The sequence below is a fragment of the Eretmochelys imbricata genome, chromosome 5 (assembly GCF_965152235.1).
Source record: "Eretmochelys imbricata isolate rEreImb1 chromosome 5, rEreImb1.hap1, whole genome shotgun sequence".
NCBI classification, from domain to species: Eukaryota; Metazoa; Chordata; order Testudines; family Cheloniidae; genus Eretmochelys; species Eretmochelys imbricata.
Genome location: NC_135576.1, coordinates 130,268,367 through 130,293,864, shown reverse-complemented (window position 1 = coordinate 130,293,864; position 25,498 = coordinate 130,268,367). Strand labels below are relative to the sequence as shown.

The window sequence follows — 25,498 nt, the reverse complement described above, 5'->3', positions numbered from 1 at the left end:
ATCCAACTCTTGTTCTGCAATATGTTGCTTCCACAGAGCCTCTTTGCCTCTCCTCAGTAACTATGTGCAAATAAGACTTAATGAAACAGTCAGGAATAGAAAGACCAGTAGAGGAGGCTTCTTTTTAATGCCATAGGTCTTGAAATATTGGGCTCTAGGGCATGCAAACACACTATAACTGCTAATTATTGTTCAAAAATGGTTCAGTGTCTGTGGGGTTAGGTGTGTGATTCCTGCAGTGAGGCTCTGTGCATGTGCTAATTTGGAGCACAAGAGTTCCTATTGATAACAGCTTTTGAATTATTCTAAACCAGTGCTCTGTCTAGCCCCGAATCCTGTCTGACGGAGGCCAATAGCGGAAGTTTCAGAAGGTGCAAGGAACTCTGTGCAAGGAACTCTGTACAAGACAGTTATGAAATAACGTGCCCACAGGGAAGTTCCTTCATAACCCCCATCATTTTGAGGTTGGCTTATGCTCTGGAGCATGAAGATTTATATTTTTTTTCCAAAACTTGTTCAGTTTTTTAATCCTTTATTATTTAGAACTGTGTATTCTTTATCCATATAAATGTCAATCACTCTTTGACTATCAACAAGCCCAAGGAAGAAGAATGGTGGAAAAGAGTTGAATCTATGTGCTCAGGAAAAAAACCTCTTTTAAGCCTGCAAGTAAATTACAAGCTTTATTCGTTTTATAGTCATCATAGTGAAGAAGGGATGAGTTCATTTTTTTTTTTTTTTTTTAGTACAGGTGGTTACATTTTCATGACAGGTTTGCAGGGGTGCATTTTAATGTAGCTGTTTGTTCAGGAGTCGAACTATATAAATTCTACAGGTGTAGGTGCTTGAAAAGGAAACTAGAACATAACAGTTTTCAAGTGTTATTTGCTTCGGTAAATAGACCAAGTTTGAGCTTTGTCTGCACTAGGCTTTTTCTCTCTCCAGTTTCCCATTGTTGCAAAGGTTGGTTCATTTCCAACAGTGGTAGAAAGAGTGCCATTGTAGACAAGACACATTTAAATACTGTTTTGTGTAGATTTGCTGTGACCAAGCTATCCTCCCGGAGACCTGCCTACCCCCACATTTCTATTATAGTGAACTTACATCAGGGGAAATGGTTTGGGAGTGGAGTTGGGGGGACAAGTTAGGGTAGAAAGTGGCACATGAGGCACTTGCAGTTACTGGATGATGTTTTGTTGTATTTGATAGCATGAAATTAGCATAATCCATTTATTCCTTTGAGTGTTTAATTCGTTGAACACCTTTATAAATATCAAGTTCTCCTTATGTTTTCAGACATATAACCAAGTGCCTGAGTTAAAATGCCACTTGACCAAAGGACTAGTGTAACAGAGTTGACAGTACCATACATATTTTAACTACAGTGTATTTAGTAATGCTCCTTCGTGAATGAAGTCTACCCACTGGTTTTCTTTCCCAGATTTGTACTATGGTGGAGAAGCTTTCTCTGTAGAGCAGCCACAGTCTTTTACTTGTCCTTACTGTGGAAAAATGGGTTACACGGAAACATCTCTTCAAGAACATGTTACTTCCGAGCATGCAGAAACATCAACAGAAGTGGTAAGCAGAATCATTATTGCTTTTGAATTATGGTGAAAACATGAGAAATTAAAGCTCAACTGTGTCTTTCATTTTAGTTTGTGTATGTATTCTAAAAATGGTGGGTGGGTGTATACACACACAAACACTTGAGAGATTAGAATGTTTGTCATATTTTAAAAACAATTGAAGTATTCTCATAAGTGATTTTACTAAACTACATATATGCAACATGATCAAGTCACCATTGCTGTTGGAACCTTAACTGTTGCATTACCCGACTTTCTTTATTTTAACCAGCCAGCTTTAATGTTGCATTAACATAGTTTTGTGTGTTTAATTTCTACATAGCTTATTTCTTTCTAAATATGAAAGGGGAAGAGAAGAAGTCTTCTAAAAATAATGTTAATATTTGTATTATTTTAGTTAAAGTTCTAAAGTTGAGGAGAATTGAGCAGTGAGTTCACACCTTTGCTGATGTCATATTGGTTGGATAGAGTTTTCTATCAAGTTTACATTATGCCACCTGTATCTTCGCAATAGAAAAGATGAACTTAACTTTTTTTAAATGAAAGCTTAGAAATTGCTGAATATTGTACAATGCAGAAAAACTCAGGAGGGAGCCTAATATCATGGAATTTACTTTTTGTGACCACAAATCTCATTCCTAATGTTGACTATATTTGGGGGGGGCGGGGGGGCGGTGGGATGTTTTTGATGCATATTATGGGACATTTAGAACCTGCCACATGCTAATTGTCCCAACAGCACTTCTCTGAGCCCAGCCACCAAATCTGCACACTGTCTATATTCTGTAGACTGGAGTAACTATATGGTTTTTATTCTGTGGAATTGGGAGGTAGACAAGGGTTTGCACCTAACTTATAACAGCCTATTTTAAACTACTTTTTCTCTTTTCAATGAATCTGGCATTGTTTGTAGAAATACTTCAAAAAGTTTTTCTGTTAATACTTATTAAAAGTTATCAGACACATTCTTCTGGCTGTTAAAATGGATAGTACAATTCCATAGAACCATGGAAGGGAACTCAGTAGGTCATCTAATCCAATCCCTGCACTGAAGGCAGGACAAAGTAATAACAAGACCATTCCTGACAGGTATTTGTCTAACCTGTTCTTTTCCAGTGTAAAGTCAGTATGGCACATTTTGGATTTCTAACTCCAGAATCATGTAGGGCATTATCACAACATCCTTTCTTTTCTGAAATTCCAGGCATTACCAGAACAAGGTTATACCACCAAATGACTGCTCTTGAGATTACTGTATATATGCGCAGTGTCTTAAAGTGCTTCATTCTTACGAAGATAGGGTTAATGGATAGCCCACTACACTGTTTTAAAAAAACAAATGTGCAGCAGAGAGTCTCAAAGCCCAGGTCACCTGACTCAGACTCGTGCTATGGGACTGAAAATAGCAGTGTGGCTGTTTCTGTGCAGGCTCAAGCCCAGACTCTGAGACCCACCCTCCTTGTTGGTTTTCAGAGCCCAGACTTTAGCCCAAGCAGGAACATCTACACTGCTAATTTTAGCTCTGTAGTGTGAGCCTAAGTCGGTTGACCTGGGCTCTGAGACTTGCTGCTGAGGTTGTTTGGGGCTGTTTTTTTCCCCCCAGTGTAGATGTAGCCAGTGCGGCCTTCCCTTCAAGGAAGCTGGATCCTGCTGAGGAACTTTGAATTTGACTATCACTTGTTCAATGGTCCATAAAATTAAAATGCTATGGTATATTGGTCCTGTAAGGTGGGTTTTGCTTTTTCTCTATCATTGATCACTTGAGTTCCTGTTCATTTCAATAGTAGTAATCAGTTCACAGCAGGTAGGGGCTGGTCTGTACTACAGAGTTAGGTCGGCTTAACTACATCGCTCAGGACTGTGAAGTTCTGGTATACACACTGCTAAGTCAAGGGAAGAATTGTATGATCAACCTACCTCTCAGAGAGGTGGATTTACTACTAATCGCCGCCACAGTGCCAGTCTAGCATTTCTAGTGTAGGCCTACCCTGTGGTATTCAATTGCACATTATACAGTAGAGTTCTGGAAGACCTATTTTGCTTCTGCTGTTTGTTGGCAAGTAACTGATAACCAAGCCTTCGTAGCTAGGTGTGATTATTGCCTGTGGCGGAAGATGTTACCATCTCTGAAACTTTTTCTGAACATGGGAAATACCCCTCTTTACTATGTCTAGGAAGGCTTGGATCTGTTCAAGAACACTTTGCAATCTGTCTTTGATGCCTTATAAATGCTATGTTCTTGACCTTGGTCTGAAACTAATGATTATACACCTCAGCTATTTAGGAACTGATGAGCTCTAAATTATTTTTGTCTTAGAAAAGTCCACAGCTCTTCACTACCTGATTTAAACAAAATTGCCTACTAGACCATTTTTGGAACACAGTTCTTAAGCTATTCTAGGTTAAGTTCGCCCAGGAATCAAACCGTTCAAGAAATCTTCAGATTTGGATGCTTTTTATGCTTCAGGAATATGTGGGACATGGAGTGAATGTATTTGTTGCTCCGTTTTATCTTTGTTTGCTATTGGTTAATGTAATTCATTTCAAGCTTTCATATTTTTATATCAGACGTAATGTATGATAGAGAAATAACTCTCATCGTTTCAGATTTCCTCCTCCCTTTTGACTCCTTTATTTTATTTTAGTTTTTCATATTTCAAAGAAGAATGTAACATATTTGACCTTTGGTGGATTTAAGAGTTAGAATGTGGGTGTTGATTCTGTTTAGACCTAGACACTGGTATCAAGGGCAGATGAACATCACTTTCTTTTTCCTGCTTCCCCCTCCCCCACCAAGGGCTGGTCTCTTTTAGGTAATTTCAGGTTTAACTGTAATTGCTACATTTAAATAAAGTGATTGCAATAAAACCCCTAAATTTAGATGCGTTTTTGTCATTGGTATGGTAATGTAATTCTGATTCATGCCACTTGATGTCAGTGAAACTTTGTAGATATAGATTATTGTCTGAGTCTGAGTTTCTCCAATTGGCACATTTTGGTCTGCAGCTATGTTTAAAAATGTCTTTTTTTTTCATTTGCACTTGAGGCCAAAGTTTGTAGTATTGAGCAGCTGCCTCTCTGTTGATTTTGGTGGGAGTTTTGGTGCTCCACCTGTTGGAAAATGGAACTCTTGTTCTTTATTTGCAGATCAGTCTCCAGTATTTTTATACCCATATCTTTGTTCCTAGCTTGTGGTGGTGAAGGATATTTTCATCCATAGTACTGTATTCATAGCACCGGTGCACATTTGTATGATGTGTTAGTAAAGAGCTGAATTTAGCATTGGCTATAAAGTCTCTTATAGGTACATATAAAACTTTGTTTCAATATTGTGGTGTTGCTGCAGTTGAGCAAAGAATATAAGCACATGACTCAGGAGAAAGTCATTCAGGTTTATAATCGCTTTATGAGCCCATGTTTTGAAACAATTATCCTTGCTTAGATGCTGATATCAAGCAAGTACTTACAATAGCGATGGTAATCAAAATACGCTTGTGTATATTAAAAGCTTTCTGACTTTCAGCCAGATTTGCAGGGCTAATTGTGGGTTGTTTTTACCTGTATCTGGTAATTCTTATTTTAGGCAGCAAGTTAAAGAACTCAGTTCAACGGAATAAATCTGATCCGGTTCAAACATTGCCATGTTAATGTGTATGACAGGCTAGAAAACTGAAGTTTTTTGCCTTTCCTTATAGGCAGCGATTGCATAGTTGGAAGCTTCCAGTTCAGAAGGGCAACACACACCCAATTTCCTTGGACATTTGTAGTATTGTAATAATTGGTGGTATTTCCCTTGATGTTTAAACTTAGTAGTGAGGCTGGCTGGAAAACAAGAGTTCTGTTTCATGAAAAATGATCAGAGTTTCAGAATTTGTTTTCATTCCAATGTGGAGCAAAATCAACATCTTTCAAGTTCTCCCCTCTCCCGCCCTCCCCCTCCTCCCCACCGAAAAAAACAAACAAACATGGACCGCCCCCCCCCCCCACCCCAACTGGAATAACCAATAGTCAGAGTGCTCACCAGGGATGTGAGAGACCTAGGTTCAAGTCCCCTTCTCTGTCCGATTCAGAGTGGGGACATTACCCTGGAGCTCCCACATCCAAGGTGAGTACCCAAAGCACCAGGCTAGTAGCTATTCTGGGCTCGTGCTCTCTCTCTCACCAAAAATTCCATCCTCGATCTTTCCAACACGACCTTTGTCAAAGCTGATGCATTTTTATGAATCAGCATTTTCTGAGCACCCTTCTCGCACAAAAAAAAAAATGTTGAAAAATTCTTGACCTGCTCTGCTTATTATGTGCTCATTGTACTTGAAAAATATATGGTAGTATCTTTGTAATATATTTTCGAAATTTAGACTGCACAGCTTCCCAAAATAAGGAACAGATTTTATATCTGTTGTACAAAGTTTTGGTGAGAAGTTAAATCTGTTCGTGGTTGCCAATTTTAATTTCTACAATAGATGAAGACAATTAAAGGGCAGTGGTCAGGAATTGAATGGCTAGTGCATATACTAAAGGGCAGGCTTGTTTGGTCCCTCTTCCAAGTTCAAAGGACTCTGACTGGTACGTTAACCATTATTGTTGCTGATGGATTTTCATAAAATAGACTGGTCCATGTGTAAAGACAAGTTCTGACTGGAGCTCAAGGGTTGCACATAACCTGATTTATTAGGTTGCTCGTGGTACGAAACCTGTCCCTTGGTAGATAAGCTCTCACTGTGACTGAATCTAGGGTGGCCCCTAAGAAGTCTGTTGTCTGTATCCGAGTGAGGACAGACTTTTCCAAGTTCACTCTTATTCCTAGGGAAGAAAGTAGTTGAAGCATTGATGAGGTCAGCTTGTGGGCTTCCAGGTGTGTCCTGGCAACAAGTAGGGGAAAACAGTGAAGCCATTCCATCTGAAATAAGCTGCTGCTACCAGAAAGACTTTGGTAAAAGCTCTGGGTACAGTAGCATGGCTAAATGGGTGCATCCTGCATTGAAAGTGGATGGTGCCCATCGCAGAGCTCTGAGAAAATGCCTCTGGGTGGAGTGAATATAAAGTAAATCCTACAAAAAGTGGAAACTAGGTCAAATTACAATGGATGAATATAAACAAATAACACAAGTACGTAGGGACAAAATTAGAAAGGCCAAGGAACAAAAGGAGATCAAACTAACTAGAGACATAAATGGTAACAAGAAAACATTCTATGAGTACACTAGAAGCAAGAGGAAGACCCAAGGACAGGGTAGGCCCGTTACTCAATGGGGTGGGGGCTGGGGGGACCAGTAACAGAAAATGTGGAAATGCAGAGGTGCTTAATGACTTCTTTGTTTCGGTTTTCATCATGAAGGTTGATGGTGATTGGACCTCTAACAGTGAATGCCAGTGAAAATGAGGTAGGATCAGAGGCTAAAATAGGGAAAGAACAAGTTAAAAATTACTTAGACAAATTAGATATCTTCAAGTCACCAGGACCTGATGAAATGCATCCTGGAATACTCAAGGAGTTGACTGAGGAGATAGCCATTAATGATTATCTTTGAAAAGTCATGGAAGACAGGAGAGATTCCAGAAGGCTGGAAAAGGGCAAATATAGTGCCCATCTATAAAAAGGGAAATAAAGACAACCTGGGGAATTACAGACCAGTCAGCTTAACTTCAGTAGCCAGAAAGATAATGGAGCAAATAATTAAGCAATCAATTTGCAAACATCTAGAAGATAATAAGGTGATAAGTAACAGTCAGCATGGATTTTTCAAGAACAAATCGTGTCAAATCCACTTGATACCTTTCTTTGACAGGGTAACAAGCCTTGTGGATGGGGAAGCGGTAGATGTGGTATATCTTGACTTCAGTAAAGCTTTTGATAGTCTCACATGAACTTCTCATAAACTAGGGAAATGCAACCTAGATGGAGCTACTATAAGATGGGTGCAAAACCAGTTGGAAAACCATTCCCAGAGAGTAGTTATCAGTGGTTCACAGTCATGCTGGAAGGACATAACGAGTGAGGTCCTGCAGGGATCAGTTCTGGGTCTGGTTCAGTTCAATATCTTCATCCATGATTTCGGGAGTACTTTGGAGGATAGAATTAAAATTCAAAATTGTCTGGACAAACTGGAGAAATGGTCTGAAGTAAATAGAATGAAATTCAATAAGGACAAATGCAGAGTACTCCATTTAGGAAGGAAGAATCAGTTGCACGCATACAAAATGGGAAATGACTGCCTAGGAAGGAGTATTGCGGAAAGGGATCTGGGGGTCATAGTGGATCACAAACTAAGTATGAGTCAACAGTGTAACGCTGTTGCAAAAAAACAAAAAGTGCTAACTTCATTCTGGGATGTATTAGCAGGAGTGTTGTAGGTAAGACACGAGAAGTAATTCTTCCGCTCTACTCTGTGCTGATTAGGCCTCAACTGGAGTATTGTGTCCAGTTTTGGGCACCACATTTCAGGAAGGATGTGGACAAATTGGAGGAAGTCCAGAGAAGAGCAACAAAAGTGATTCAAGGTCTAGAAAACATGACCTATGAGGAAAGATTGAAAAAACTGGGTTTGCTTAGTCTGGAAAAAAGAAGACTGAGAGGGGCCATAACAGTTTTCAAATACATAAGAGGTTGTTACAAAGAGGAGGGAGAAGGACAAGAAGCAATGGGCTTAAATTGCAGCGAGGGATGTTTAGGATAGACATTAGGAAAAACTTCCTGTCAGGGTGGCTAAGCACTGGAATAAATTGCCTAGGGAGGTTGTAGAATCTCTGTCATTGGCGGTTTTTAAGAGCAGGTTAGACAAACACCTGTCAGGGATGGTCTACTTAATACTTAGTCCTGCCATGAGTGCAGGGGACTAGACTAAATGACCTCTCAATGTCCCTTCCAGTCCTGTGATTCATATTGAGAGCTATAAACCATGTGTCTTTCTCCAGGGATGCGATTATTCAAGAGTGACAATGCAAAATCACATTTTGCAAATAAAGTGGTTGAGATTGTGGAGATCAAGGATAGGTCTCTAACCTCCCATCTTCTTGAGGACTAGGAAGTATGAAGAGTAAAAACCTTTCCCTTGGTGTTGAAGATATACGTGCTCCATTGCGCCTTGCTGGAAGAGTTCCAGCGGATTCCTGCTCTTCAGCTATCCTGTTACCCTGCCCCCTCCCCCTTCCCGCCGCCCCTTTTACTACTTGTAAAAATAGTCAGTCTGCATAATTACAGTCAAGCTACTGGGGCAGTTTCATGCTGTTTTTATTGAAGCAGTTTTGTATTTTCCAAAGTAGTTTTTGTTTAAACCCCCTCTCTCCCCTCCTCCCGTGTTGTTCCCCTCCCCCCCCCCCCCCATTAATTGTGCTTCCCTGAGCACAACCACTTATGCAACAGCATGAAGGTGAGCAATCCAGTCTAGACATAAGCTGGTTGATATATGTAGCCCAAAAGCAAAGCTCTGATTTAAAGCCCTGGAAACAGTCAACTTAAATTTATTATTTTTAAATTGTTTTTTAGAATCCCTGCACTAGGAGCAATTTTATCTGGTCTATTTTTAAATCCTTATTTTCCTCTTAAATGTATGCATTCAGCAGGTGTAAAACATGAGACTGATGATTTAAGGTGACCTGCAAAGGCGTAAAAGTGGACTTGTGCCAGTTGTATGTATGAGGCCTGCATTGTGGTTTTTGTTTCTCATGATTTCCATGAGAAACTCAGGTCTGCCTTAGAATGTTTTGAGTCTGTCTACACTTGACTACTTTCTACCTAAAATTTCCCACAGTTGCTAACACCATTGATGTACCACCCTTGGTAGCAATGGTGGGAGCACTCATGTAGACAAGACATGGTATGCAGCCTGGGGTTTCCCCACCCAATCAATCACAGTAAAATACTTGTGTCTGGTGTGTGGACATACTAATATTTCCACTGTTGCTGCAATGGTGGGGAAAAAATTGGGATGGGGGAGTCTAGAATAGATAGTTTGAAGATCCTTGGACTCTCTAAATGTTGTTATGGGAGGCAGCCTGTTCAGATGCTATCAAATATTCACTTTTGGAGTAGTTCTCTTCTCAGTCTACATATAGAATGTATGTGAGAGTGTGCCTCTGGCTTTCAAGAGCAAAGAATGAATAAGATGATGTCACCATGTTTGGTGCATGTGAGCTGTTAGCAACATGTGTAAACAGACCCTCTCTATCTGCATAGAAATTAGCATATTAAGACAAATTGTAAAACCAGAGAGTTACAAATCTGATTTGAAAATAAATTTCACTTTGGGTTTCCAGGGTGTTACTAAAAACATAAGTAAGACGGGAAGACAGTATTGGTTTTTAAAAAAACTAGTTAAGCTAATAGTTCTTCTTGAACACTTTTTTTAAACTACTTTTTACCTGTGACTACAAATATGCAGCATTAGAATTTGATTATTAAAACATAGTAATCTCTAATTGTTAAGAGATCAGCCCAGAACGATGAATGCATGTTGTTGTTTTGTGAAGTTGTTAAACTTGTTTTTCTGACTTTGTCATTTCAGATTTGTCCAATATGTGCAGCGTTACCTGGAGGGGATCCTAATCATGTCACAGATGACTTTGCAGCACATCTTACACTGGAACACAGAGCTCCTAGAGATTTAATATCCTTTCTCAAGTCAAGTAAAAAAGGCAGGATTGTATGACATATAATATTAACTGCTTGTTTTAATTTTACAAGCAGGTTGTGGCATTTTAATTCCACTAGCCTATTAGAACTGCCATTTAGTTTAGTTGTTGGAAAACCAGTATATGAAAAAGTTACTGTAGAACCAAATGTCATAATTCATTGTACTACTAATAAAATACCTAAGTTGCTAGTGTTTTTGAAAACCAACAAATAGATGCAAATAAAGTTGCCTGCTGACAGTATCTGTCTAAAGCAGTGGTTTTCAACCTTTATTTGTGGAGCCCTAAAAAATTTCAAATGGGGGTGCAGACCGCTTTGGAAATCTTAAACATAGTCTGCGGACCCCCAGAGGTCTGCGTACCACATGTTGAAAACCACTGGTCCAAAGCAGTAATATAAATGCACCAGTACATTGCAGATAATTACACACCAAACATGATGAATCAGTTTATACCATAAACAATTTTTTGAGGGGTTGTTGTGGGTTGGTTTTGATGAGTGACTTTTAAAAATTTTACTTCAGCTATATACTGCCATTTTAAATGGGATACTTTCATTGATGGCATTTTTATGATAATTAGAGAAGTTAACAGGAGATTCCTTGTAACTTTGGGCTGATTTTTCATTAGCTTGGATATAGATTGTAAGGATTTATCCTGTTCTGCTGACTGAAGAGCTGAAATGGCTCTCAATACATACTGCTCTGTAGAAACATATTATTTCTATTTATTTTCTTTTGCATCAATTAATGTGATAATTTTGTTCTAATTTAAATTTTTTGCTGGGCAACTTCCTACAGCATATTGAGAGTTCATTATAATTACTCTATACAGTGAAACCCACATAGAATAATTGCTGATAATAGGATTAAAGCATTTATAATATATTATCATAAAATGTTTCTATCTCTCTCAATTAAAACGTGATTATTAAATGTCTTTTAAAGAGTGAATTTATGTCACTTATCCATTTTTCCAGGTTAGGTATTCTTTCTAAAAACTATCAAAAGTTTCTCATTCTGAAGGAGAGTAGATGGTGTTTTGAGGTAATAGTTTGAAATTCCGTTGTGATTTTATTTGATTTCCTATAGTGTTAGCATTTAAATGGTCCCAGTTGCACATTGAAGTTAACTTCATATTGTGGTGATTAAGGGATTGAATTAGAATGTACATCTTTGGTATTCTTCTTTCGCCTCTTCCCCCCCCCGCCCCAGCTGATCTAAAGAGTATTTGAGGCTGCCTCACATATTGATGAAACTGTTCAATTAAAGAATATTTTTTACTAGCAGCGAAGAAGATCCAGAAAAATCAGAGCTTGCTTTTAAGATACTAAGATAAAGTTGCAGTGCTAACCATTACAAAATAAATATTTTGGTTTCTAAACTAATAGTCCATATCTGATATGGAAGGTGTTAGACATTAAGAAAATTAAAGATGGAAGCTCATACTGCCTTATGATGCATTTACACCCATAACAGCTTGGGGAGCATTATGGAGGCTTACTGGAGCCATTGGGTTCCCTTTCCTAATTGCTCAATAACTAAGGGTTTGGGAGAGAGGGTCATTGAGGAGAAACATCTATTTCTTCAAGCAGTTTGCAGTGAAAAAGAGGGAGGACAGCTATCAAATTCAAGGAGCTATTAAAACACTGCTGTGTGATGTCCTGATATTACTTTGCTACACTTGTATCTGAGCATGTGCTCTTAACACCTGTGGACTCTGGGAGAGTTAAGATACAGATCTGAGCTTTAGAGTGTTATCAGTTTACATCGAAGGCTAATTCCCAAAATTTTGTGCCTTTTGTCACCAAAAAGCAAGCATGTGAAATCCATGGCTCCTGTTTGCACTCTGAATCCCTTATTGGACACCTGTATCATTTGGAGGATCTTTAGCATAGGGCTGTGTTTAATATAGACTTTATATGTAGTGGTGTTGTAGCTGTGTTGGTCCTAGGCTATTAGAGAGACAAGGTGGGTGAGGTAATATCTTTTATAGGACCAACTTCTATTGGTGAGAGAAACAAACTTTCAAGCTTGCACTGAGTGTCTACGCTAGAAACTTAAGTCGACCTAACATAGGTAATTACTGCAGCGGTTCGTGTCCACACTACCCGCCTTCTGTCACTGGTGTGCATCCTCACCAGTAGCGTTTCCACCTACTTAAGGGCAGGAGGAGGGGGCTGAGAGCCTGGGCTCTCAGCTCCAAATGCAGCTCTGTGCCAGGAGCCCAACTGCCCACACCCTTCAGGTTCTCAGCTCCCCACTCCCCGCTGCAGCCAGAAAGTTTCTTGGATCAATGTTCGGTACTCAGTATCCAGAACTTGGCGATTGTAACTTCCCATGCATCTGCTGAGTACTAAATATAGCGAAACAATCAACAGAGGTTCTTAAATTATCTAGAAAACACCTTTATGATCTAGCAAATAAGAAGTCTCAGGGAGGATTCCCTGCAGACAAGGAGGAACTGATAGTGAATGTGAGAATAATAGTGAAGCTTGGTGCAAATAACTATAGAAGTCTTGAGTTCCATGTACTATGGCACTACAGGCTCTGGTTGCATAGTTAAGATTGAGTTGTTTTATACTTGACTTGTACAAAGAATACAGTGTGCCATCCCCACAGCCCATTCTACTGGTTAAGCTCTCGCATTTAACACTCTATCACAGTTTGGTATTTTCTTAACTGTTTGGTTATGATGAGTCCAGCGGTGTTCGGCATGTGCGTAGAATGTTTCACCCAGGCCGGGGGTTGGGAGGCCCTCGCGCACGTAGATCAAACATGCACTTTACTAGCAGTTCCACTGGTGGGCTTTCATCTTCGCAGAGTTCATATTCTCCAAGCAATAGGGAAGCTATGGATCCTATAGCTGGTAAGAGTCATAATTCCTTATTTTCCCTTTAGAGTTTTTCTCCACACTCAGTGACAAAATCCAAGAGAATGGTTGCTCTGCTTGTCCATATTTATTGTGTGTGTATTTGTGTGTGCTTGTATGCATGAGCACGTGCTAGGACCAGAAATTCTCTCCCTTCCCCAAAATGAGAAGATTTTATTGATAGCAATGTGCCTTCTTCCAAGGTAAAGTTGAAAGTTAAAAACAGATTGTCATATGAGGTGATACTTCCAAATCTATCAGTCTTAAAAAGTAGTTTACTAAAAGTTCAGTAACAAGCCATTGATTGAATTGTACAGAAGGATTGAATCGAGGATCTCTGAATCTAAAAACTCTGGTCCTTTACATTCCAAAGGTCTCTGGTCCAGTCCCCTCGGACAGCCTACCTGCATGCATTGTTATATATTTTAAAAGTGAACGGTGTTTTCAAAATCCATTATCTACCTCAGTGCTTCTAATGTGTATTTGTCACATGTATAGAATTACTCATGGGGAAGATTAGGTATCTGAATCTTTACTCCACACAAAAACGCTATACTTCAGCGTTCATCAAGATTAAATGAGCTACATTTTGATATTATTGATAAACATTATAAAATGTCTTCTGTTTGCATTCAGACTGCGGACTGAATGGCAGACTTGCTAATTTTAATATAAATTTTAAAAGATTACCAAGCACTTACAAAGATGGTCTGTTGTAATTGTAAGCATTTGTGGCAGCTTCTGGTCAAAACAGTTTGGGAGAGGAAAGTCTCTTATTTTCAAGTTCCAAATATTAATTTGTGGATTTTTAGGGTGTATATGGATACCCTTTAAGTATTATTTTTCCACTTGTATGATTCTGGGGGTGGGGAAAACTTGTCTATAATGAGATAGTGACATACTAGGGTACAATCCAGACTAATGAGCAGCAGTGTCACCCCAGCCATGCAGCCTTGGGTGCCTTGCTGAAGTAGCTCCCACCTGGGCTGCTCACAAACAGCCTTCCAGCATGCAAATCACACCCCGAGTGTCTGTGTGTAACTGCAGCCTGCCAGCTACACTTGGGTTACACTCTGGCTCTTCCCAGCCTGGGTTATCATTACAGGGTTAACCCCAACACACCCCCAGTCTTAGATTTTCCTTCCAGAAATGTATGTCCCTCTCCTGGACAATACAGTAAAGAAAGATGGAAGAAAATTGACCTGTAATATGAAAGGGCATTAGAAGTTACTTGGGGGGAAAAAACAAAAAACCTGAAATGCAATTATTCTGTTTCAAGAATTAAGGGCTTTGTTTTTGTAACCACATTTCCACAGCAAAATGGGTACATTTAAAAATAGCAATGTTAAAATTAAGTGAATCGAGTCCAGGATTTAGTTGCTTGGAGCCACCCTCATGAGTTTGGAGAGTCCCCTTGTTTCAGTCATGCCACTTGCTTCCAACTTCCAAAACCTTTGTGGGACTAATACAAATGTATAAATATTTCAGAGGGATAATTGTATGCAAAAGACAAAATTTCCCCTCCTCCCTCCCCAAACAAAACACAACAAATTAACGCTTCCCACAAGCTTTATGAATGCAGATAGGTTCTACCATAACATATGGGCAGTATTTCTTCTTACACTGTTTATTTTTTGAAATACTTTTTCGTACAGGCAAAACTCACCACAGTTCCCACTCTGATCCCCCTAAAACTGAACAATTCTATATTAGCCCTGTCCAAAGCCAGACATGTCTTTATCTAGGCAGATCTTTACTGCTGTTGTAGCAGTAGGCATCTTTATCAGGCCAGTATGAGGCAAGTCATACTAACACCTGCCAGGCAAATGTAAGTATATTATTTATCCAAATTCAGGGAAAACTAGTTTACTGTCTATCTTGTGAACCCAACAGAAATTACACAATGTACGGTATGGTGGAAATCTATGTTCTGAATTGAATATTCCCCAAAACTAATTGACAGAAGTGTCAGTAGTGTCATTTTTCTTTTCTACAGTACACCTTCCCTTGTGTATAGCATGGAGATAGTGAGCCGGGGGGGCGGGAGGAGAGCACCTATGAAAAGACAAAATGGAAATGGTTGCTGAGGCAACAGCCATTTTGCTTAGAAGATAACACTTTAGGGAGCTAGCAACTGAAGATATCACCTTGTAGTCAATCCAGTCTAGGAGATGCCCTTTCTTTTTACTGTTCAAATGATTCAGACTGAATTGCTTCATCCTAGTAAAGAAATGAATAGTATAAATGATGCTTTGATCTTGGGGAATGGAATGTGTCTTAAGTGTTTTGTAAAGCACTATGTGCCCATCTGGCAGTTTGAGCTAGATCAGGGGTGGGCAAACTTTTTGGCCTGAGGGCCACATTAGGGTTGCAAAACTGTATGGAGGGCTGGATAGGGAAGGCGGTGCCCCTGAAACAGCCTGGCACTGCCCCCCTCAGAACCTCCGACCCATCCAACCCTCCCAGCTCCTTGTTCCCTGCCCCTAACACCTCCCCCGGCACCACCCTCGATCCAGGCCCCTCTGGACTCCCATGCCTATCCAATCCCCCCTGCTCCCTGTCCCCTGACCGCCGCGCCCCCCTCACCCCCCCAGAACCTCCGCCCCAACCAACTGCCCTCTGACAGGTCCCCTGGGACTCCCACACCTATCCAACCACGCCCTGTCCCCTGACTGCCCCCTGGCCCCCTTACTATGCCGCTCAGAGCAACATGTCTGGCAGCCGCGCCGCCTGGCCAGAGCCAGACGCACTGCCCTGCAGGAGCGCGCAGCCCTGCTGCCCAGAGCGCTGCCCACGTGGCTGCGGGGGAGGGGGACAACAGGGGTGGGGCTGAACTAGCCTCCCCGGCGGGAAGCTCAAGGGCCAGGCAGGACGGTCCCGCGGCCCGAATGTGGCCCGCAGGCCACAGTTTGCCCACCTCTGATATAGATAATGATGAAGTATTTTAAAAGAAATAAGAGATGGGGAGATTGATGCACAGGAAATACTTGTACTCTCATTTGTTAGTATTAATTTAAGCAAATTTCACTGTAGTACTTTTCTCCTCTTTGCAGAGCTTTTATCTCAGTTATCAGGCGTGAGGCGTTCTGCAGGAGGACAGCTCAATTCCTCTGGCCCTTCCGCTTCTCAGTTACAGCAGTTGCAGATGCAACTGCAGTTAGAACGACAACACGCACAGGCAGCACGACAGCAGCTGGAGACAGCACGCAACGCAACCAGACGCACCAATACGAGCAGTGTCACCACCACTATTACACAATCTACAGCAACAACCAACACATCTAACACAGAAAATAGTCAGCAGGCTATCCAGAACTCTCAGTTTCTTCTTACAAGGTAACTCATTCTAAAAATGTATTCCGATTACTTTTATTACATGCACTAACCCTATTCTTGACCCTGATTTGACAAGGTGCTTAAGCATGTAGCTAACTTTAAGCCCATAAATTGTTGCATTAAGTTCAATAGGACTACTCATATGCTTAAAGTTAAGCACATGCTTAAGTGCCATGCCTAGTTGGGGTATTTAATTGCAGCTTAATGTCCCATATCCCCCCAATCGCCAATGCCCAGCATAATTTGTTTAGCCAATAGGTGATCATGCAAAATGCATACGCTAGTGTTCAGCAGATCTTTAGGTACCACAGAGTTCTGAATTGTAGACACTTGAAATCTTGGCAAAATGATTTTGCACTTTGACTTAGTGCTAGTAATGGATGATCGTCAGTAGAGCATTAGTTATATTTATTCTGTTAAACATGCAAGTGCTTGGTCTGAATGCAGTGTTTTTCATATAGCCTGTAAAACTGCACTGCATTATACACCATCTGTTCTGCCCAAAAAGTTAGAATGAAGTTAAATATCATTTATATATATGCTATAAGAGTAATTAATTTAGTTCAGTTTATTGTTTGTAACTGATATCAGCTATTTTCCATGGCAGTTAATCACTTAGGTACAAAATGAAAACATTGATTGCAGAAACGCAAGCTGTAGTGAATGGCTTTTAACTGCTATTGCTGAATCCATGTTGTCAGGAGTAAAGATGAGACTAAAGTGAAAAGCCAACCTAGGAACTAAAGTCAAACAGATGTTGCTTGCAGTCAGCTTCCAGCTTTTGCAGACTGCCATGGAGAGAGCCCTCCTACCACTCCTGGAAGCTACTGTCCCAAGAAGTTGCCAGCAAGAGTATCCAGTTAGCTTTCGTGCTGGGTATAGGTGAGAGGCAGTCTCTCACATAACCTTGTTGCTTTTCTTCCACACAGTTGTGGGGTAGTTAAAGGTTTGTGTAGTCACAAGATTTACAACCATTTTTACCACTTAAAAATTCATTTTCTGCTGACTTTGTAGAGGAATTGATTCTAACAGTTGTCTTAGCCACTGCAGTGCTCGAAGTATAGCTGTGGAATTTTTGACTGGATCCCTACAGTATAAATGCAAACAGAAAATTTTTGTTTCATCTCATTTTAAACACCAGTGTTTGTCCACTCGCTGTATCCATGTTAACACTGTTCACTGCTTCTTGAGTTCTCTAACATCAGTTGGAGAGGCATAAAGGGATTTTACTTTATAGATAATTTCCTGTTGATTGTGCTTGTTTACATTACTCCTTCCAGGAACGTAAGAGCATTTCCAGTTATATCAGCCTATCTGTTTGAGCTCTAATATAGAGAAAGAGAACCTGGAAGTTAACATTAAATGGTATTTCATCCTAACTGGAGGTTGAATAGTGTTTCTTCTTCGAATGCTTGCTTATGTCAATTCCATTTCAGATGTGTGCATGCCAATGTGCGTGGCCCTTGGAGATTTTTGCCTTAGCGATATCCGTCGGGTTGGCTGTGATGCCCTCTTGAGTGCCACGCCTATGCGTCGGTATATTAGGCGCCGCAAGCCCTACGCCCTCTCAGTTCGTTCTGACCACCCGGGGTGGGTAGTTGGAGCACCTCTTTCCCTTGCCTCGTGAGGGCTAGCAGTTCTTCTACTTCAGTCTTTGAGCCTTAGGGCTTCGTAAATAGTTTGTTTATAGTGATTAGTTAAAAAGTAGTTAAGTAGTGTAGTTAGAGTCCTAGCGGGACGCCCCCAGTGGGACATGCCCCGGTCTTTGGGTTTAAGCCCTGCTCTGACTATAACAGGCCTCTGTGCCTGTTAGTGACCTCCATAACAGCTGCCTCAAATGCTTGGGGGAATGACATGTGAAGAAGTGTTGCATCTGTAAGAACTTTCATCCCAGAACTCAGAAAGAACGAGACATCCGTTTGGAAACCCTCCTCTTGGAGGCTGCTCTCTATCTGACATCTGAGCCTTCCCGGTCAGACTCTGCCCTAAGCACCCCAGCCTCGGTGCGCAGCACACCCGCGGCACTGGGCTCTGCCCGTCGCTGCTCCCCAGCACTGCCTAAGAAGAGATTGAAGAAGAGTGACTCCCCAGCACCAAGCAAGAAGGGAAAAGGACCGATTCAGGCCAACAGCCCACACCGGAGCCAGATGGGGACCCCACCTGATGGGGCCTCCTGCCCCCTGAGGGATCTGCCACCAACTCCAGGGAGCAGTAAAGGACCCACACTGATGGCAGTACCGAAGCCTTCCCAGGCTGTCCTGGTGCCCAGAGAGCAGAGGTCTCTGCCGGCACCGCGTGTGTCACAGGTCACAGCAAAGGCTCCTGGTGATGGCAAGCCAGCTGCAAAGACCCCTCAAAGGGCGGGTGAACGACGCTGGTCTCTGGAGATGAGACAACGATCCCTGTCTCCATGCCCAAGGTCTCTGTCTTCTGTGGGACGTCCTACATCACCGGCAGCACACTCACGGTCTCTGCCCTCTCCACGTGGGTTGCCTAGAGGAAGGCACCAGTCACTGTATTGCTGGCACCGTTCATCTTCCTGCCGGCTGTCTCCTCGGTGCAGATCCCCATGGTGAGAGCAGACTCGGTCGTGGTACTTCAACTTATGGGACTCCCTCCGTAAATTCAAGGACTCACTGCCCTAGGACTCGGACCAGGAATTCGGGGCAGTTCCTCAACTGTCTTTGTCCCTACTGTTCTGCCTGGTCACAGGTCACCTCGGACCGTTGAGTGCTAGAGATTGTATCTCAGGGCTACACCCTGCAAATCTTGGCCACCCCTACACGCGCACGCATGCCCATCTATCCCTCTTCAGGGACCCTTCTCACAAGCAATTCCTCATTCAGGTGGTCGAGAACCTCATGCAGCTGGGGGCAGTGAAGGAGGTCCGCTGGGACATGAGGGGAAAAGGGTTCTACTCCTGTTATTTCCTAATCCTGAAAGTGAAGGGGGGTCTAAGACCCATTCTGGACCTGCAGCAACAAGTCTCTCAAAAAGTTGAAGTTCCACATGGTCTCCCTAGCCTCATTCATCCCCTCCTTGGATCCAGGAGATTGGTACGCCGCCCTTGATCTGAAGGATCTACAGCCAGGGAGAAGGTTAAGGTGATAAACATTTTGGATTGGGAAAATGGGTTTAGTTTAGAACTACGTTCCATATCTCCATCTTCGAAGGTTGCAGACAATTCTTCCGTTTTGTGGTGGGTGGGCACCATTTCCAGTCACAGCGTTGTCCTTTGGTCTCTCGTCTTCCCTAAGGGTGTTTACAAAAGGTATGGCACCAGTGGCCACTTACCTCAGGCGTCGAGGGGTTCAGGTCTATCCATATCTCGACGACTGGTGCATAAAGGGCAGGTCTCAGGATCAGATGCAAAGAAGCCTCGATCTTGTTTGTTCCACCTGTCGTGACCCGGGCCTGTTGATAAATGAAAAGAAATCAACCGTAAGGTCCCTGCAACGAATAGAGTTCATTGGGGCGGTTCTTGACTCCACATGAGCCAGAGTCTTCCTTCCGGAGGCGCGATTACAAGCCATATCAGACTTGATCTCCCACGTGAAAAACTTCCCACTCACCACTGCTCACACTGACATGTAGTTGTTAGGCCACATGGCCGCATGTACATACATGGACCAGCATGCCTGGCTCCATCTCCAGCCACTGCAAGCGTGGTTGGCATTGGTGTACATCCCCAACAGACACGATCTAGACTGGATGATCAGGGTTTCGGTTCACATCCAATCATCTCTAGATTGGCAGCTGAGCCCCAAATCTGTGTTGGAGGGAGGTCCACATCGCTGACCCTGGTTTCTGATGCGTCAGACCTGGGTTGGGGAGCCCACCTAGGCGAGCTCAGCATGCAAGGCTGCTGGTCGTGGGACAGTCTGTCCCTCCACATAAACGTCAGGGAGCTCAAAGTGCTTCGCCTGGCTTTCCAGGCTTTCCTGCCCCACGTGAAGGGCAAAGTTGTGCAGGTCCTGACAGACAATACCACAGCAATGTATTGCATCAACAGGTGGGGCCAGGGCCAGGTCATCGGCCCTTTGCCAAGATGCTCTCTGCCTTTGGGACTTCTGTGTGCAGCATACCGTCCATCTGGTGGCTGCACATCTGCCCAGGCCCAAGAACATGGTAGCAGATCACCTCAGCAGGACCTTCTCATCTCACCACGAGCGGTCATTCTACCCACCCACGTGTGATCTTCCGGCGGTGGGGGACTCCCCAGGTGAACCTATTCACATCTTGTCAGAACAGGAAATGCCACGTGTTCTGCTCATTCTGGGGATTGAACAAGGACTCCCTGTCAGATGCCTTTCTGCTCCTGAGGTTGTGGGGTCTGATGTACGCCTTCCCACCAGTGATGCTAATCCACAAGGTCCTTATGAAGATCAAACAGGACAAACGAAGGTGATCCTGTTAGCTCCCGTGTGGCCTCAGCAGCACTGGTTCGGCACACTGATGGACCTTTCGGTAGCTGCCCCACAGCAGTTGCCTCTCTGGCCAGATCTGCTGTCCCAGAACCATGGCAGTCTTCTGCATCCGAACCTGACGGCGCTACACCTGACAGCGTGACTTCCACATGGCTAAATGCGGAAAAACAGGAATACTTGGTCTGGGTCCAACAGGTCTTGTGGGTAGCAGAAAGCCCTCCACCAGAGCGACCGACCTGGCCAAGTGGAAGAGGTTCATGGGCTGGGCCTTGGACTGGGGTATCTGGGCTGAGCAGGCCTCGCTGCAGGCGATCCTGGACCATCTTCTGCACTTCAGGCTCCAGGGGTTGTTCCTGTCATCGATCGAAGATCACTTGGCCGCTATTTTGGCCTTCCAGCCTCTGCTCTAGGGCAGATTGGTCTTCACTCACAACATGATGGTCCAGTTTTTGAAAGGTCTGGAGTGTCTCTACCTGCATGTCAGGGATCCCATCCCTCCCTGGGACTTGAATCTTGTGCTGTTGCAGCTCATGGGTCCTCCCTTCGAGCCTCTAGCTTCCTTCTCCCTTCTCCTCCTCCTCTGAAAAGTTTCTTTCCTGGTCGCAATAACATCTGCCTGTAGGGTCTCTGAGATCAGGGCACTTTCTTCAGAGTCACCCTATGTGGTGTCCTAAAAGGACAGGGTCCAGCAGTGGCCACAGCCAGCGTTCCTGCACAAGGTAGTTTCACAGTTCTTTACTGGCCAAGACTTTTTCTCCCTGTCTTCTTTCTGAAGCCTCATAAATTGGAAGAGGAGCACAAATTGCATGCCCTGGACATCAGGAGGACACTTACTTGCCTTTTACGTTGACAGGACCAAGCCATTTCGTAAGTCAACACAGTTGTTCATTGCGGTGGCAGAAAGGATGAAAGGTCCCCCAGTGTCTGCATGGAGGATTTCGTCTTGGATCACAGCCTGCATCCGTTACTGCTATGACCTGCAAACATACCTCCACCGGCGACCGTGCATGCCCACTTGGCTAGGGCGCAGGCTTCGTCAGCAGCCTTCCTGGCCCAGGTGCCGATTCAGGATATCTCCAGGGCCGCTACCTGGTCGTCTGTCCACATGTTTACGTCTCGTTGTGCGCTCACCCAGCAAGCCCAAGACAATGCTGGCTTTGTGAATTCCGAGCCTGTGACCAGGGATACTGCTTGTGAGTCTCCTAGAATGGAATTGACATGAGCAAGCACTTGAAGAAAAAACAGTTACCTACCTTTTGTAACTGTTGTTCTCCTAGATGTGTTGCTCATGTCCATTCCGTTACCGGCTCTCCTGGCGCTCTGTTGGAGTTGTTGGTAAGAAGGAACTGAGAGCGCATAGGGTCAGTGGCTCTGGATATACCGCAGCATGAGTGCGGCACTCAAGGGGATGCCACAGCCAACCCTAGGGATGCCGCTAAGGCAAAAACCTCCGACCGCGCATGTGGGCAAATGCACAGCTAGAATAGAATGGACATGAGCAACACGTCTCAAAGAGCAGCCGTTATGAAAGGTAGGTAACCGGGTTTTTTTTTTTATATACATTAGATATTTTTTTACATTTTAGGCGAGAATAGAAGAAAAATGTAGTAAACAAAGATGTCATTAATAAATACTACTGCTTTAGAAAACATTAAACTCCGGGGTGGTTCTGTAAAAAAGGCCCATCATCTTTGTGATTCCAGCTCTCTTGGGATGCTCGAGGCATTGTAATATGCAGGCCTTCTGGATTTTAAAGTTCCTGTTACTTTTTTCATCTTTTGGCTTCAAGTGATACATTCTCCTCTACAGCATTTCCTCAGCTTCTGTCTGCTGGAAAACTATGGCAGAAACTTGAAGTTTATATCAAATAATTTATTGCTGTCATGCTGAGTTTTACCTAAATTACCAAAAATCTGACCTCCAGAGATCAAATGTATGTGACATAAATTAAAATCTTTTAGAAATAATCCAGGGGCTGGTATTTACAGACTTTTCAGTTACAGACTTTCAGAGAGTGTGTAGAATAGAATATTTTACATTTAGTGGTGCAAGTTTTCATGTTGTTTGCATTCAGAATTTAATTTCTCCATTTTATCAATCCAATCTGCGCAGACTGTTGTGACTTGAAACAGAAGGTTTTTGAAATGTCTGTTTTAGTTGGATCAGGTATATCAGTCATTGTCAGATCTGTCCGCCTCCAAAGCGCAGGATAGCAATACACATACTGGTTCCCAAGTTGTGGTCACAAACACCTTCCAGTGTGTGTCAGTCCAGCAGATGAGAGCATTCTTGCAGTGTAATAGCTTCAGCAAAGTGGGCTTTTATCAACTGTCTGTCTTGTCTCTCCCTTCACTGTTGTGCAGGTTGAATGATCCTAAGATGTCAGAAGCAGAGCGTCAGTCAATGGAAAGCGAACGGGCAGACCGTAGCCTATTTGTTCAAGAGCTTCTACTGTCCACTTTGATGCGGGAAGAAAGTTCCTCCTCAGATGAGGATGAGAGGGGGGAAATTGCCGATTTTGGTGCTATGGGCTGTGTAGATATTATGCCTTTAGATGTTGCTTTAGAAAACCTAAATTTAAAAGAGAGTAATAAAGGAAACGAGCCTCCTCCACCTCCTCTTTGATGACATCCCACTTCGCAGACAATGTCCTCTGTGCTGTATTTGCCAATGAAAGTGGACAACTACTATCTTGGGTTTGTTTTGGTGATTGTAATTTCAGGTCTGTCACTCTTGTTACATTGTGTACATTCAAAAGGAAGAGAGAAAAGATATATATGATAATCATTTCCACTTAACTAATTTTTACTTCTAGCAGGTAAATGTAGGTTGCAGTGCAGAGGAGAAACCTCTGTGTTCTGTACCTTGACATGCAAAAGGCTCTCCTAATACTCCACGTTCAAACTGAAGAGGAAAAAATGAAAAATCTCTAATGAAGCTGCTGTGTGTATTTATGAATATTAATGAATAAAAACTGCTTGGATGGTTTACCTTAACTACTGCATGAGGTTTTTTGCAGCGTGCATGAGTTTTAGTGACCTTGTCATTTAAAAAATTAAATACAAGGAGTAAAACTATAAAAACCCAAAGCTTCTCCCATTATTCAAAGGTTACATGACAAAAAGGTTTGTGTTCACTAGCAGTTTGTAGCCATGAAGTAGCTTTTGAATAATATGTGACTGAATCACCTATTTCCTATGTGCTTCCAGCACATAAAGCAAGCTCTGCAGTGGGATATATTGTGGTTTCCAGGGTTTGGCATTTCGCTATATGTGACTATTATGTTGCCATATTAGTCATCGCGTCCATGTGGAGTTCAGCTTCTCTTTTATGCATCTGTAGGAGACACAACAGTAATGCCACTGCTGGAATCTACTGCAAAGGGCTTTTGTGTGCCCTAAAATCAAATCTTGTTCATCTTTGTTTAAAGTTTTTCCTTTTTGTGGTTGTTAAAATTTTTCAACTGTTAAACATGTTTTATTCAGGTGTAGATGATTCATTTATTCACTGTCTTAAAGGAAAAAAAAAAAAGTTAACCTGGATTATGTTGTCTTAGTTTTAAAAGCCTTCACAGTCTCAATCATATTTCTGAGTTATTTATGTATTTGCTTCATAGTTTGCAGAGACTTGTCAGTATCAGGAGAGCTTGAGGACTTGACTTCCCAGACTTTGTCAATATATTACAACTGAATTCTTAATGCTAACTTTAGCACCTTTTATTTATTATTTCTCTTTGATTATTTTTCTGGCATTAAAAAAAAAGTAAAGAGCCTTTTAATCGAATCATGCCACCTACATGCCTATACTATTAATCCTATATGTAAAAAAAAATGTACAGTGTTTTTTGTGCATAGACTTTCATAATAGCCCCAATGCAAAGACAGCAGGGGTTTGGTTTTTTTGGAATGTAAAGTTAGACTATAAAGACAAAAGTGCACACAGCTTCTGATAAATTTAAAATAGGCTTATACTATAATCATGTCTCTTTCCAGTTCTCTAACCTCGCCCGCTTTCTCTTGCTCTGTATCTTCCATTCCTGCAGCATTACAAGCATTTTAGAATAAAATTACAGACTTGAACACCAGCTGGTGTTCTCAACAGAACTGTGACGTGTATACTAATCTAAAATAACAAAAAAAAACTACCCCACAGTTTGAAGTTTCAGTTTCATTCTCATTTTCTTAATCCTCAGATTCCAAGTATTTCCAGCCAGCACAGTACAACTTTGTTTTTGTTTAGTCTCTGCAACAGAAAATGTTTTAAGGGAAATTTTACACCAGTCCTCTGGTTATACTAGGAGTTACCCCTGGGAGGGATTTTTTTTTATTGATTGTTGAGGATTTTCAGAACCAATTTTCAAGCTGTAGTCTTTTCAAACACATCTTCTGCACATTACAATAAGACACACCGTTCAATAAAGCATTTTCAAGACTGTTGTTCAGTTGATTTTCTTTGGTGTTGGTGCATTATCCTGACAGTTTGACTCTAAGATTTCATAGAAGATTTAGATTCGGAAGAGACCTCAGGAGGTCATCTAGTCCAACCCCAACTAAATCATCCCAGCTAGGGCTTTGTCAAGCCGGGCCTTAAAAGCCTCTAAGGATGGAGATTCCACCACCTTCCTAGGGAACCTATTCCAGTGCT

At 42.2% G+C, this 25,498-nt stretch overlaps 1 protein-coding gene across 1 annotated transcript in view; it reads left to right on the top strand.

The window, feature by feature from the left end:
- Nucleotides 1-23,850, top strand: part of KCMF1 (potassium channel modulatory factor 1) — a 70,198-nt gene extending 46,348 nt beyond the window's left edge. The window contains exons 3-7 of the mRNA XM_077817920.1: nt 1,442-1,581; nt 10,094-10,195; nt 12,914-13,088; nt 16,145-16,427; nt 23,218-23,850. Coding sequence (XP_077674046.1) covers nt 1,442-1,581; nt 10,094-10,195; nt 12,914-13,088; nt 16,145-16,427; nt 23,218-23,479 — 962 coding nt within the window. The 3' untranslated portion in view covers nt 23,480-23,850. The remainder of the gene's footprint in view (nt 1-1,441; nt 1,582-10,093; nt 10,196-12,913; nt 13,089-16,144; nt 16,428-23,217) is intronic.
- Nucleotides 23,851-25,498: the final 1,648 nt, after the last annotated feature.